Source organism: Polypterus senegalus, chromosome 16 (genome assembly GCF_016835505.1).
Source record: "Polypterus senegalus isolate Bchr_013 chromosome 16, ASM1683550v1, whole genome shotgun sequence".
In the NCBI taxonomy this organism is placed as follows: domain Eukaryota; kingdom Metazoa; phylum Chordata; class Cladistia; order Polypteriformes; family Polypteridae; genus Polypterus; species Polypterus senegalus.
In genome coordinates, this window is record NC_053169.1 from 84,554,962 (window position 1) to 84,570,340 (window position 15,379).

The following is a 15,379-nucleotide window of genomic DNA, read 5'->3' on the forward strand; positions in this document are numbered from 1 at the left end:
GGTGTGGCAGAAAAGTAATGAGACTGGCAACACTGCAAGCGATCTGGCAACGCTGCGCTGTTGTCCTTGATAGAGCCCGTGTATCAGTACCCTCCCATAGCTCAGTGCGAGTTTCAACTCCTTCTGTTAACTACGTGATTTTGTGACTGCTATTAGCGAAGTTGTGTTTTGGTTGTGCGTCACGCAAAATGAACAGCGGAATTTGGAGCAACGTTGTGCCATTAAACGGCAAGTGTGACGTTTGAAAAGTTCAAACAGGCCTATGGGGAACATTCTTTATCCCGAGCTCAAGTTTTTCGCTGGCACAAATCATTTTTGGAAGGCAGAAAACACGTTGAAGATGAACACCGTTCAGGGAGGACTTCAACTTCGAAAACCAATGAAAACATCGAACGTGTGAACACTCTTGTGAGATCAGACCGTCGTTTAACATTAAGAATGTTGAGTGAACAATTTGAACAGATTTACCGTTCATCAAATTTTGACTGAACATTTGCACATGCCAAAGGTCTGTGCCAAAATGGTGCCGAAAAACTGCCCTCTCCATAACAGAATTTTTGACCTCAAAAGGCATTCCTGTGGTTCCCCAGCCCCCTTATTCACCTGACCTCAGTCCGTGTGACTTTTCCTTTATTCTAAACTGAAAAATGTCCTCAGAGGGACGTCATTTCGGACTTTAGAAAACATCCAAAAGAGTGTAACGGACATGCTGAAGACCATACCAGTTGAAGACTTCCAGCGCTGCTACCAACAGTGGGAACAACGTCTCCATCGGTGTGTAGCTGCCCAAGGGAACTACTTTGAAGGGGATAACATTGATGTTTGAAAAAAATAAAAACTTTGGGTAAATAAAAAATCAGTCTCATTACTTTTCTGCCACACCTCGTATCTGAAGTAATCATTAAAATAAAATGGACAGATTCAATTTCCAGCTTACAGAATGAAATAATGGATCTACACTAAAGGTGAAACGTTTTAGAACAGCACGGATTTTCCAGTTCTTAAAATGTAATCAGTTAAAATACAAAATGGTGAAAGGGCAAGCAGGAAACTGCCAGAAGTTTAAATTAAAATTTTACTTTAGCAAAAACTGAAAAAAAGTCATTTCAGCATATTAGAAATGGGCTTTCCTCAGGGAACAACTAGTTTACAAAGGTTACAACCTACAGATGTTCTGCAGCAGTTAAAGTAAATTAAGTCTTGCAAGTTGAAGCAAACAATTTGCACAGGTGTCCAAACTCCTGTGGATTACTTAAAAACTCCTCTGTCTGCCTTAAAGCAGAGTTGGAGCAGACTGTGTTACTACACCCTCTGAAGTACTGCTTGCACAGTATTACACTGAATGGCAAGGAAACAGCAATTAACAAATGAAATGAGACAGAGCGTTAGTACCCACAGAAGTGTAGGCCTTTCATTTAGAGAAATTTGAAAAGAAATCAGTGAGTACGGTGTCCTACACAATCCAAAGGAAGGTGGAAACTGGACGAAACTCTGATTAGAAGACTCAAAGTCACATCCCAATCAGAAGACACGTTTCTGAGGGTCACCAGCTTGCTTGACAGGCACCTCACAGCACAACAGCTTCAAGAACAGCTTAATGGTAGTCGAAAAAAGCAAGAGTCAGATTCTACTGCGAAGAGAAGACTTTGTGCTGCAGGTTTATCACGGTGAGTGGCAGTAAGAAAGCCATTCCTGAATGGACAAAATAGGGCCTTGAGATACCAAGTGTGGACTACCGCAGACTGGGTGGAAGTATTATGGACCGTTGAATCAAGATTTGAAATCTTCGGTTTATCACGCAGGGCGTTTGTATACGTCTGTTGAGTTGGTGAAAGGATGGTTCCTCGGTGTGTGACCCCAACTGTCAAACATGGAGGAAGCAGAGTTGGTGACTTTCACAGAGTGACTGCCATTCTGAATCAAAAGGGTTACCACAGTTTGGCTGTTATATCAGCAAAAAAGTGGCAACTTTAATGAATCAAAATTTTACTTTAATGTTTCCTTAACTTAATATTTTTTTATTTGCCATTGTTTATTTGTTCTATGCCTTGATTTCATGAAACATTTAAGACATTAAACTGTGTGCATTTCCATAAAAACTGAAAAAAAACCTGAGGTGTTCTAAAATGTTTAACTGATACTATTTATTAAAACCACTGAATATTATTTTCACTGCAGTGTGTTTTTTTAGTTAGTTTCACATTTTCTCTCTCTGCTTATTAAAGAAGCGCTACTGTAACTAGTAGTAGTAGTTAGAGTCGCCTATGTTTCTCTGGATATTATGGTTTCCGTCCACATTCCAAAGGTGTGGATAATTAGCAACAGTGAGCTGATGTGTCTGAGTGTGGCCTGCAGTGGACCAATCTATCTAGGGTTGAAATTCTGCCTCGCAGTTGATGCTGCTAGGATCCGATACTGTCAAGGCCGTAAGTATTTGAACTGTGACACAATTTCATAATTTTGGCTTTCTATACCACCACAATGGATTTTATATAAAGCAATCATTATGTGATTGAAGTGTAGAATTTCAACTTTAATTAAAGAGGTTTACATACGGTGGCGCAGTGGGTAGCACTGCTGCCTCGCAGTTAGGAGATCCAAGTTCACTTCCTGGGTCCTCCCTGCGTGGAGTTTGCATGTTCTCCCCGTGTCTGTGTGGGTTTCCTCCGGGCGCTCCAAAGACATGCAGGTTAGGTGCATTGGCGATTCTAAATTGTGCTTGGTGTGTGTGTGTGTATGTGTGTGTGTGCGTGCGCGCCCTGCTTGGGGTTTGTTTCCTGCCTTGCGCCCTGTGTTGGCTGGGATTGGCTCCAGCAGACCCCCGTGTCCCTGTAGTTAGGATATAGCAGGTTGGATAATGGATGGATGGATGGGTTTGCCAAAACAATATCGCATGAGCCACTTAGGAATGACATTTGTTTTTCTGTATAGGAAATATTTGGAAAAACTACTATAGTCATTAATGTTATGATAATTTTCAATATTTGGTTGAAAATCCTTTACAGTCAATGACTGTTTGAAGTCTGGAACCCATGGCCCTAGTGATAACCTTCCAGGGCTTTATTGCAGCTGTCTTCAGTTGCTGCTTGTTCGTTGGACTTTCTACCATCAGTTCTGTCTTCAGCAAGTAAAGCGCATGTCCAATTGGGTTGAGGTCACTTGATTGACGCTGCCTTTGAAGAATACTCCACTACTTTGCGTTGAATATTAGCTTTTCAGCTTGCCGTTGGAAACAATCAGGATAATCTTCTACATTTCTGGCCTAGAGAGCACAATGTTCATTTTCTCATCCGACCACAGCACACATTTCCACTTTGCATTTGTTCATCTCTGATGAGCTTTAGCCTACAGAAATTGTCGGCATTTCTGGATTTTGCTCAGATGTGACTTCTGATTTGTATAATATAGTTGTATCTTGCATTTGTAGGCGCCGCAACAAACTGTTTACTGACAACGATTTTCAGAATAACTCCAGACGCCAGTGTGTTCCTTCTTTTTACGAATGTCCCAAACGGTTGATTTACCACTCCTCGTGTTTCTGCTGTCTCTCTAAAGGGTTTGTTTAGTTGTCTCAGCCTAGTGATGGACTCTTTTTACTTGCATGGACAGCATTTTGAACCAGGAAAGGGGTGGCTTTGCAGAAAAATGTCTGTCATTCCTGGATTCCATAGGATATTTTTGGTAAAACCCTTAGGTTAAAGCTGAACACAGAGCCAAACCGATGAAAATGGTGTCACTGTCCAGAAACTTATGGACCTGACTGTATACTGTAGGTTCCACTGAAAAATTAGCAAAACCTGTCATTTCACCATTTTTTAATTTCTTTTCAGTATTGATAAATGCATGTCGTTTATGTTACAGCTGGACCAACTATTCCTCCAGCAGTGTCCTACACTAAAAGAGCGCAGGCTAACAGTGTCGAGAGCGACCAGAAGGAGGAATGGGAAACGTCTCGTAAGCTGAGTGTCACAGCCACAAACTCCAAAGGAGAGGTGCCCACTAGTCCACTGGTTGGACCAGATAGGAAGAAATCAAGCACTGTCCAGAGTGTAAGTGAGCAGAGCCACAAGCATACTTGGGACTGGGTATTCTCTTTTTTACCATTTTTAAATATGTACAGATTTAACAGCTTGGCATGTTCCATTGGGCCTCATCCACATGTACAGGGTCTATAAATATTTATTGTTAAGCAGCCATGCATTTGTTCTGCCTAAACTGTGCTTGTGACTTTGGGTGGCAAACCAGAGCAAGCAGTATCACCTAGACCAGGCATGTCAAACACGCGGCCCGCATGACAGATCCTAGTTAGCACTGAACTTGTACAAAGTGATTACTATCGTTTGTGATTGAATCATTCTGCATCTTCGGCGTTACTCGTTGACTTTTCTTACTTCTGCCTTCTGACAAAAGCGTGTTTTCCCATGGCAATACGGTACCAGAAACGTCATCTGCTAGTATAGCTACGAGCCTTGACCAAAGTTAATGAGCCACAACGTGACAACTGAAATGCTAGGCTGCAGCAGCGGGCGGCTTTAGGCATTTGTAAACTGTGCACCTGCACAGGGCCGCCACGCCAATATATATTGAATATAAAATAGAAAGAGAAAATAACGACATAGCTGACGGCAATGTGTAAATTGCCAAGTGTCGGGACAAAAGAAATAGATCTCACACTGCAGGACTTCTATATAAGTAATGAACATAATATAATAATATAAGGACCTAGCTAAGAGGCTAAGACTCTAATTGTACGCTGTTGTACGGAGAGTGTATGGAAATAAATTACTTTTCTTTAAACTTTAAGTGTTACATTTTTTAGTTTTCAGTATTGGAAAGAAAGCTACAGTAACTTTGTACAATAGTATTTGTTACAGTGCGGCCCGCTGACACACGCATGGCAGTCGAAGCGGCCCACCAATGGTCGTGAGTTTGACATGCCTGACCTAGACCATGGATTGTTTTGGCTTTTTATTTTGGAAAGCCACTCATTTTTGAGGTAGGAACGCTTCATCTGTATTGACAAGAAGTCTCTTGGCATCCATCCACAGAGATGACTTTAGTGTTCATTTTATGCGCAAATCACTGAAGATTTGTTCACATTTTGGGGAAAAAAAATCTATGTTCATGGGTAGCATGCCTTGTACTGCTCTGTTTTGTGGTCCTCAGAGTGAGTTCTGTTGTTAAAATGTATACAAGACCTTCACTGCCTGCCTGCCTGCCGTACTACCAGCAGTCACAGTTTGTCTCCTCTTGCTGGGGCTTCTTTTTGAAATCCTGCCATGTTCACCTTCTCCTTTGCTCTGTTTTAAAAGCAGCACACACAACAGCTTTTGCATTATTAAGGCTTTATGTTTGATGTTTGAAGTGCCACTTATCTATTTACATTTGATATTTTACTATCCATTGAAGTTTAAGCATGCTGTTTTTCTGTGCTTGTGGAAGATCTTGTCATAAATTCCTTAGATTACCTGTGACAAGCACACCTCCTATTTTATTTCCAACACAGAATAATGTACTTCCTAGTGGAATGACCAGACGAAACACGTATGTATGTGAGCGCTCCAGCACAGATCGGTACTCAGCAATACCCAATGGCAAAGATAGCAGGTAATGAATTTCTTACTTTTGATATGGAATTGATTTTTCGAAAACACTTTAAAACTGCACAAAGAAATGAACAATTAATATTTGCATGAAAATTCTGAAATAGGGTTGAAATAGGGAACAGAGACAATAAAAAGCTGTTTATTTACATTGTCTCCTTTTTTCTTCTTTTGTATTGTTGGTTTATGTTGTGGCTTGTTTTTTTTTTTTGTTTTCTTGTTGTCTTGGTGTCCTAAAGTCTAACAGAAATGTCTGCTTGTGCAAGTAGTACACCCTCCTCTGCAGCCGCTTCCGCTATGCCCTCCACCCGGCCACGTCACGTTAAGTCCATGTCTGCTTCTGGGCACCCGATCAAAGTTACACTTCCTCCTATTGAAGATGGAACAGAGAGTTACAGGCCGAGGTAAGCACAAAGCTAGAGTAGAAGACGTTTTGGCATTTAAAGGAGGATCTTGTGGTCCTTTCTTAACCTCATGTGCAGCCCTTAGAAAAGCAAAAAAGAGGGGGGAATCTTTGGGGTTTTTTTATTTTTATTTTGTTTATGGCCCTTAAATGGCCAGGCTTCTGCTCGCTGTATTTGTTAGCCTCATATTCCAAGTGGAATACCTCTGCATCCACCTGCTGGGCAGGTTAAGCTCAATTGTCAATTTTTCTGTCACTGGATGGTGCTGCCGGTCATTTGCCTTCTAGAGATGCCCTGCACTGAGAGATTACCAACACCTCATAGTCCATCGCTTGACATGAGCATATATAGCAGAAACATTGGTGTCAGAACCTGGCAGTGCCACCATGGTGTCTTCATGGCCTGTAGCAACCCTCTAGACCAGTTATTTACAATTTTTACAAATGAACAAATATGTAACATTATGTCTCTGTCGTAAACCTAGGTAAAAACACAGTAGTTAATACCATTTCTAAATCTTTTTATTTCTGGGGTGCTACCCAGGCCCTTTGCTGTAGATGTGAGTTGCGTCATGGCTTTTGACTTATGTGCAAGTCTGTTCTTTTTTGTTTTTTAGCACAGCTGGAACTTCAAATTACAGTTAATATAAGGCTTCAGTCGCTTAAAGTAAAACTACATATGAGCAGATCCCTTCTGCAAACATTCATAACACCTGACACTTCTCTTGCTAGTGAAAAATGAATGAATATCTGTAGGAAAATCTTTTTTTATGCAGTCAAGTGTATACCATTTATCACATTCTCTAATAATCTGGCTGCATAATTAATTGATTGGCACTCTTAAACCATCAATGCATTTTTACTGACAGCTTTGGCTAATTGAGCTGCCTCACATGTTTTAACTTTCAATTATTGAATAGGATTAATTCATCATAAATTATTAGTATACTAAATTATTTATTAACTGTTCTATTACTCAGTAGCTCAATTTTTTATTTGACTTAATTAACACTGCAAGTGTTCAATGGAAAAGGGGCTGGGATAACTTCATTGGTAAAATTATAAAATACAGCATTGCTTTTAAACTTATTTTTATTTTATATGGTCCATACTTTTGAAATTTTGGTTCAAGTTGTGTCAAAAAATATTACTACTTGACATCTTTCATATAATCTGTGATATTTATGTGCAAAGTGAAGGTTTAAGGAGAACAGATTGTCTGTGAAGCTGCCTATGACTTTAGGGTTTAAGGTGCTCAATGCATTTGGTGTTGGCATTAAAAAGATAATGTCACCAATCGTATGTGGTGTGGCTAATGCCCCTTCAATATTAACCCACCTTACTTAGCACAGAGGTAATGTTTGACATTGTTTTGTATTCTTTTCAGTTCTTCGTCATGGGTGTGAGTTCTCTCTGTAACAAGTACAAATCTTACGGGCATATGGGGTCATTATTGTCACATTCATGTGAATATGACACCAGATTTGTTAGAAAAAATGACATTACAACTGCCATTGTCATGAGAACAAACACTTTTGTCACTCTCGTGATATAGTGCTTGTCTGCCCTGCAGATCATAGATAAGCTACAGCCCCTGCCAACTCCAAAAAAACTAGCAGGCTACCATCAACCTTTTTGAGAAAAGCATTTAATCTACGGTGCTGAAGAAATGAGGTTTTTTAGAGCATTTTGTTCATTTGCTGTTATACAATATAATGTATCATTCTTGTGGATGTCTTTTGTAAGATGTAGATTTCCCTAGTACGTATGTGTAGGCTAAGATCACCATGTTGAATGTGTAAGACCATGTGAGTAGTGAGCCAGTCTTCTGTTTTCTGCTCTAGCGGTTCGACTCCTCGGCCACCTGCAGCATCTCCTTCCGCACACAGTATTAGCAGCACCACTCCAGATCGGACTCGCTTCCCTCGTGGGAGCTCCAGCCGAAGCACTTTCCATGGCGCACAACTACGTGATCGACGTACTGCCACCTACAATGGACCACCTGCCTCTCCAACACTGTCCCATGACACGGCGTCACTGTCACAGGCCCGCCGTGGCACATCTACTGGCATCATCAGCAAGTTTACTTCCAAATTTATCCGCAGGTGAGCTTTTAATTTAACTTCTTTGAGTGCTTGTATTCTAACATCATCAAATGAACTCCAAGAAATTTGAACATTTGGGCATTCTGTGTGGCGATGGGTATATTTTCTGTGTTGCACCTGAAATCACCCAAAAAAAGGCTTCTCATTCTGCTGTGATTGACTGGCAGTCCGTTTTGCTTCTGTGGCCAAAGTGTGTCTATTGCTTGCCTTATTTTTTTTTTTTTCCCTTTTAATGGTCTATTTAATTGATGAACGGTTTATAGCTGCTGCCACACCTGATATTTTACAATCCACTGCTATTGTTTTTAGGTCGTTGCAGTGCCGCTCTGTTTGTGTCTTGCATGCTGCCTGCTTAGCATTTGCTGCTGTCATTCAAGTCAAGCACCATACCCCTCCTGCCTGCCTCTGAAACGTGGCATGTGCTGGCCCCCTCTCCCCTTTAATTCTAGGTCTGCCGTCTCCACAACATTAGAGAAACTCTAACTCTAAAAGCTGTGTGGCAGCTACCAGGCTACGTAGGATATATAAAACAAAGTTGGAATGAATACGAGAACAAAAGTCACGTCTCTTTATTAATTGAAATTAGCAATGTAACAAAAACGTTTTAATGAATACCTTTTGTGTCTTTAAGTTTCTAAAGTGACACACATTTTTGACATTTGGTGAATGCATGTAGAAGGAGCCCGGCACAAAACCTATTTAGCAAATTATAGAAAAAAGATGAATTTAGGTTTTAGACACACACATTCCATAGTTTATTAAAGGCACTTCAATAGAGAGGCTGGACAGAGTCTAGTTATGTCATGGAGCAGCCTGATGCTTCATCCTTTATCTGCTTGCTCTTTTTATAGAAATCATTTTTAAAATAAAGCTTTGTGCACTGTCAGTACAGTACCTTTTCAAGAAGCCCCACGTTTTGACAGCAATACATCAGTACTGTACGCTTTCTGCTAAGGAAGCAGTACGTCTTCCGCACACCAACTCTGAAGTTGAACCTGAGTCTGTCTCTGTGCAAATGTCTTTTAGATACAGTAGCTCAGTAACTGAAGAACACTCCTAGATTTAAAAGTAAGAAAACGTCTGCATTAAGTCACCGCGTCTTCTACGTGTGTTTACAACTGTGACTGGGCCTCATTTTTACAGCAAGTCTGAGGACTCCTTTCTAAGTCACGTGTCATCGCTGGGCGCCAGCAGGAGCTCAAAGCAGTAAATGCATGAGTTACAGGATTGACTCTGTTTTGCTCTTTTTTGAAAATAAAGGACTAAAAATCTTGAATGAGAGATTGTGCAAAGAAAAAATGCTTACTAGTGAAGCTAACTGAAACATGAGTGATCCTAATAATGTTAATTTTAAAAAGCATGGATTAAGTAAAACTAAAGTGAACAATTCTCAAATATGTAAATACTAGAGACTTTTCTGAAATATTGTTCTCTCCTGTCCTACTAACAGTTATTTTCTCCTTGCCCTGACTTTTCCTGGATTACTCTTTCCTTTTCCATTTCATGCATTAAAAAAGTCACACAACTCTGTAGAATAAGCTCAATAAATCTTCTCCTAAAACAGCCAGGTGGATTCTGTTTTGCCTGCCCTTTCTGGGAATTATCAAGCTTTTCGGGTTTCCCAGTTTATTTAAAGTTACAATTTTAACATTTGCTTTGGGTGATATGGTGTGTATGTGTGTTATCATTCACTCAGAAAATTGGGTCTTTGGTTAGGAGGTGGTTTTGACTCTAGGCTGGAGAGGCATATTTAATGAACATAAACTGACAACATCTTGATATCTTTAATTACTAAATAAGAAATATGTAGTTGCTGGCTATCATTTTTTTCTTTTTGCCATATGCGTATACCTTTAGGCATGACACGATGTACGGAGAAAATCACTATCATTCACTCTGGCACAGAGACAGTGCTGTTAGGTGTAATCCAGAGAAAATACAAAAGAGTTTTATTTCTGTTAGAGTGAACGTTAGGCATTACAAAGCTTCTGTGACAGCTAGCTTGGTTACAATGTTTGCAAAGCTGACAACAGCACAGCATTTTACCATTTCATCTGTTCAGTAAGAATTGTAATCAAATATCATTAGGTACTATAACAGTTGTTTAAACCTGTTTTGGGATGTTGGTGTTCACATAAAATGCCAATTTAACCTTTTGCAGCAAAAGAAAAGTTTTGCCCTGTGGAGACAGAAGTAGATCACTGTCATCTGGCACACCCCATATTTTGCTAAACCTCCAGTAGGGAGGTAGTGGTCCCCAAAAGATACAGAGCATCGTTCTAGAATGTTCCCACCTGGACACAGAAACAGCATGTCAAGAAGATGGCAGTCAAGCATGACGACAGGTATATATATAACTTATAACAGTGTAGCCAAATTGCCACTAACATGCAGCAAAGAGCTTCTGTCATAGAGGATGGTGCCTCTCACCGTCAGTGCAACTGCCTTGATTGTGAGCATCAGCCCTAAGAATGAAGTTGGCCAAATTGCTGAAGTATATCCAAAGCCAACCTGTGGTAGCCCAACAAACTTTAGCCTAACACCAAACCTGATGTAGTCAATGACAAAGGTTTAATAAGTATCGTGAATGCAAGGCCAGTCCCTAAGAGTCATTACCTTGTGGATCAAGATGTTACTTAACAATCCATTATGGGCACCACACTTTTATTGTATGATTTAGGTGATAGCCGGATGTACAATCTGTCAGTCATCCCAATGTGTTGTACCTCTAGGCCTCCCTGATTCTTCTACACAAGCATGACAGAATCTTCTAAATGACACAAATTGATCATGACCTTTAATCGGTTATTGATGGTTGCCCTGTAATGGTAACCATGAGCTTAATCAATATAAAACTCTTAACGATTTGCATGCCTGGCAATCCTGATCTTCCAGGCATGCTGAACTGTGGCATTTGTGTGTACATATATTTTGTCACAGAGTGTACATTGCGCTGTTTCTTAGTGCTAATTGCTTATTATTTTAATCTTTATCCATGTTTAGCTAGATTTAACTTGGGGTTGTTGCAAAGCAGCATTCACGTCATATATCAGAAATTCTTAGCAAACAATATATAAAATGTTTTTACTGTGTGTAGCTAGATATATAGATAGGTACTATAAAAGATGGAGAGATAGATAGAGAAATTGGGAGATAATGGGCAGGCGTGCCTATAATTAAAAGAGCACACAATAAGAACAAATTGAATTGAATACACTTGACAGATGACATTTTTCATTGTGATAATAAAACAAACAGATACCATGAGAACACCTGAAATGTCAATTTTCTTACACACGACAACTGTTAATAGCTTACGGTGATGGTGCAATGTGTATGTAGCTACTCAAGAGTGAAATTACAAATTCAGTACACTTTCTAAGCATTCTGTACACTGCTTAAACTGCCTAAACACACAGTAAAAAAATGAAACGTACCACATTGCCAAGGCATTTTGTTTTCATAATTTACTTCTGTTAAGACCCTTCACAGTCATAGTCATTCCTAGTCCTAGTCATTCATAGTAAGATTCACACCGTCTTTCTCGACGGTGATTTATTTATTTTATATGAGGATTACCAGGGACAACCCCAGCCTTGGCACGACCCCCACACACACACACTACAGAGACAAAGAAAACGCACTGGGAACTTAAACGACAAAAAAGTATAATGAAATTAAATTACTAAATGAAAACAATAATACCACCCCTGATCCCTTTGGCGATATTACAATTAACAGATAAACATGACAAACACGCAGTAAAGTCCATGTATGAAATAATAGCGGTGAAGTTATGTCCAGTGATTTGAATGAAGCGAGGGAAATGGAAAAACACAGTCCTACCGGTAGTTGCTGAAGTAAGTTGACAGATGAATGGTTCAGGAGCGCTCCTTCTTCCGTGAAAGCCAAATAATCCAGACAACGTCCTCAGGAACAGTAAACAGGTAGACGAATAATTCCAGACCCCAACAAACAACACAATCCAGGACACGAAGATGTAAAGCAGGAAAACGACAGGCAGTTCCACAGATAAATACAAGCACAAAACGACCAAAACAAAACTTTTTTTCTCCTCTTCGTCCCCTGCACTTCTTTTGAACCCCTCTGGCCACCTTTGCCCCCAACAGCCCTGCAAGGACTGCTGGGAGATGCAGTTCTAACCAATGGTAGCACTGCTACAACGTATTCTGGACTGTAAGTTTGGGTTTGAAGAGAGCCAGTGCTCATCCCAAAAGCATTCTTTGCAAGGCAGAAACCCACTATGGGACAGGGTGCCAGTCCATCGCGGGGCACACTCACTCACACAGGACCAATTTAAAGTCACCATTCAGCCAAATACTCACAGCTTTGGGATGTGGTGAGCAAAACCAGAGCATCCAGAAGAAAACCAAGGCAGAAACAAGGAGAATGTGCAAAATCTATTCTTTTGTAAAAAGTACCTTATGTTTCTTATACCTATTATTATGTTAATTTGTTTAAATCAAAAATATCTCATCGTGACAGCATTGGGGCGGGTAATGCTGCTGTCTCGCACTATGGAGACCAGGGTTTGCGTCTTGGGTTCTCCTTACATGGAGTTTGCATAATGAAACTGTGTCTGCGTGGGTTTCCTCTGGGTGATCCGAAATACGTGCAGCTTCGGTGAATCGCAACACTAAATTGACCCTACAACAACAACATTTATTTCTATAGCACATTTTCATACAAATAATGTCGCTCAAAGTGCTTTACATGATGAAGAAAAGAGAAATAAAAGACAAAGTAAGAATTAGAATAAGACAACACTAATTAAAACAGAATAAGAGTAAGGTCCTATGACCTGGGAGGACAGAAAAAACAAAAAAAAATAAACTCCAGACGGCCGGAAAGAAAAAATAAAATCTGCAGGGGTTCAGAGGCCACGAGACCACCCAGTCCCCTCTGGGCACTCTACCCTAGTGTGCATTTGGTATGTAGGTGTGTGTATGTTTGCCGTAGGATGGATGGACACTCTGTCCAGAATTTCTTTGTGTCTTGCACCTTATGTTAACTGGGACAGGCTCCAGGCAAACCTGTGGATCCTGGTCTGGATTAAGTGGTTTAGAAAACAGCATTTTATTACCTCATCAGTGCAATGAGAGTACATTCTGTAATACGTTATCTACAGGGTGGTCCAGATCTAATTATACAGATTCAGATCGTCTGGATGACTTTGATTTATGCGGGGACGATTCCCATTCGGCACGAAGATGATTCTTTATGTCGTCAGTTCGCACACTTCTCGATGGTCCGGGATTTTTCGGATGATTTTATATGTATAATAAACTTAATAGCATAATGAAAATTGCATAATTAGATCTGGACCACCCAATATGTTTATCATTCATATGTGGTAATTGACCATTTTAATATGTTAATTTTTCTTACTAACAATCTGCTATAATTAATTTGACCATTTTCATAGTGCCTAAGTATCTTTTACTTCATATTTCTTATTTCAGTCAGTAAGTGTTCTTGCTTCTCCAAATGCTGTCAGCCACCACACAGGATTTCTAGACATTTTCTATTGTTAATTGCCTAGTTTTCACACTTCGCTGGTAATGTGATAAAGCAACATAGAAATGACTATGAAATGAACAGAAAAGCAGGAGATGCTGTCTAGGAGAACACATCCTAAAACTCTACTCTGCCTTTCATTGGAGTTAAATCTTTACAAAGTGAATCTAAACTTTTATCATTCCAGCGATTGTTTTTTGCCTAATTTTTTGCAATGGTTTCATCTCTCTAAGCAAACAACTGTATTCCTGGTTACTAAATATGGAAGTTAATATTTCTTAGAAAGTTGTGTTAGAATTGTAGTTTGTGATGTGTAAAGATCTTTTCTTGTATATAGTGTCCTGGACAGCTAACAACACCAGTATTTAACAAGTCGCTGTTTTCTGGATGAAAATAATGAGTATAATAATAATAATAATAATAACTGTAATGAGTCTCAGATGCTTTCTGTGCTGGGTTGGCTTCCTGATACGCATACACTTCTCACCAAATTGCTTGTACAATGTCTGAAAACGTAAACTAAAACTCCATCTCCATCTGACTGTGTCCAGAGGCTTTACAGGGTGATAAAGGGGGTCCAGCAGGATAAAGCAAAATAGAGACTTGAAAAGTTTCTATTATTTAGGTTGGTTCAAATTAAAAATGGATATCAGTATGTATACATTGTAATATATTAGGTTCCTAAAATAATGTGTGTTGTTTGCAAAAAAATATGAGTAATCTTTGCTACTGAAAATAGTTTGCAGTTATTATTATACACACCAGAAGTCCTTGGTTTCTTGATTTTAGCTCTCAGATAATCTTCCCATTTTTTGCTATATAGGAGTTACTGTGTTGATTTAATGGTGCATTTGTAATTCATTTTTTCTCTGCAATACAGGGACTTGTTTTTATTTTCCTGCTTAATATTTTTTTTCTGTTGTAGAACTCTGTCTTTCAGGTTATCCAGAAGGTAGGAGCAAATATTGCTTGTTTGCTTCCACTTTCCCCAATTTGAACGCACTATACACCTAACCTCCCCAAGTCCCTTGATTTGTTCACCAGTGTCCGTGACTCCCAGGAGTATATGCAACCCTTCCCTCTATTCTAAAAACACCTTTATCTCCCCTTGTCTCATCCACACAGTTAACAAATCTTGACCAGTTGGACTGTTATTTCTTTGTACTGTAACATCTGTGAAATTGTGTATTGTATCTCCACTTGTCTCTTGTTACCAGTTTTAAAACATTAAGGGGAATCGCATTCTTCCCTTTCCTAAATGGTAAAGATCAGTGACAGAGGTAAAGGACGTTTTTGGGACTGGAACGGCATGCTCTTGTTGATTTTGATTGTGTTGTAAGCAGGGCCAGCGTACGAAGTGAGACAATGAGGTGATTACCTGCACCAATGCTTTGGTCAAGGCAGCATTTTCATGCAACAGTATATTTGCTGTTGACTCCTAGAAAGTCTCAAAACCAGCTGATTTGTTAAAACTCTGTATAACAAATACGTTATCTAAAAATTAACAAATTTATGTAAAATGATGAAGTTTCAAATTGCTCATGATGCAGATCACACAGCTTCACCATACCACTTACTTCCAAAAATGAAAATGGCGCACACACACTTCAAAGCTACATATCTGTAACTGGCATTGTTGTACAGAAGAAGTGCATCATTTTTATGTTTGTATTATTTAATACCTATTCCATGTGTTTTATTATTTTTAAAGCTTATCTTTTTCATTGTTA

The 15,379-nt window shown here is 39.5% G+C and overlaps 1 protein-coding gene across 8 annotated transcripts in view; it reads left to right on the top strand.

Annotated features, from left to right (window-relative positions):
* Window positions 1-15,379, top strand: part of mark1 (MAP/microtubule affinity-regulating kinase 1) — a 395,537-nt gene that overhangs the window by 360,043 nt on the left and 20,115 nt on the right. For 3 of the 8 annotated variants that reach the window (XM_039738974.1, XM_039738975.1, XM_039738981.1), the window contains 5 exons: window positions 3,862-4,049; window positions 5,507-5,607; window positions 5,843-6,007; window positions 7,851-8,111; window positions 9,255-9,317. In XM_039738974.1, the coding sequence (XP_039594908.1) occupies window positions 3,862-4,049; window positions 5,507-5,607; window positions 5,843-6,007; window positions 7,851-8,111; window positions 9,255-9,317 (778 nt within the window). Of the gene's footprint in view, window positions 1-3,861; window positions 4,050-5,506; window positions 5,608-5,842; window positions 6,008-7,850; window positions 8,112-9,254; window positions 9,318-14,574; window positions 14,602-15,379 lie in introns of all 8 variants that reach the window. The other 5 variants (XM_039738977.1, XM_039738982.1, XM_039738979.1 and 2 more) reach the window with 3 other exon arrangements.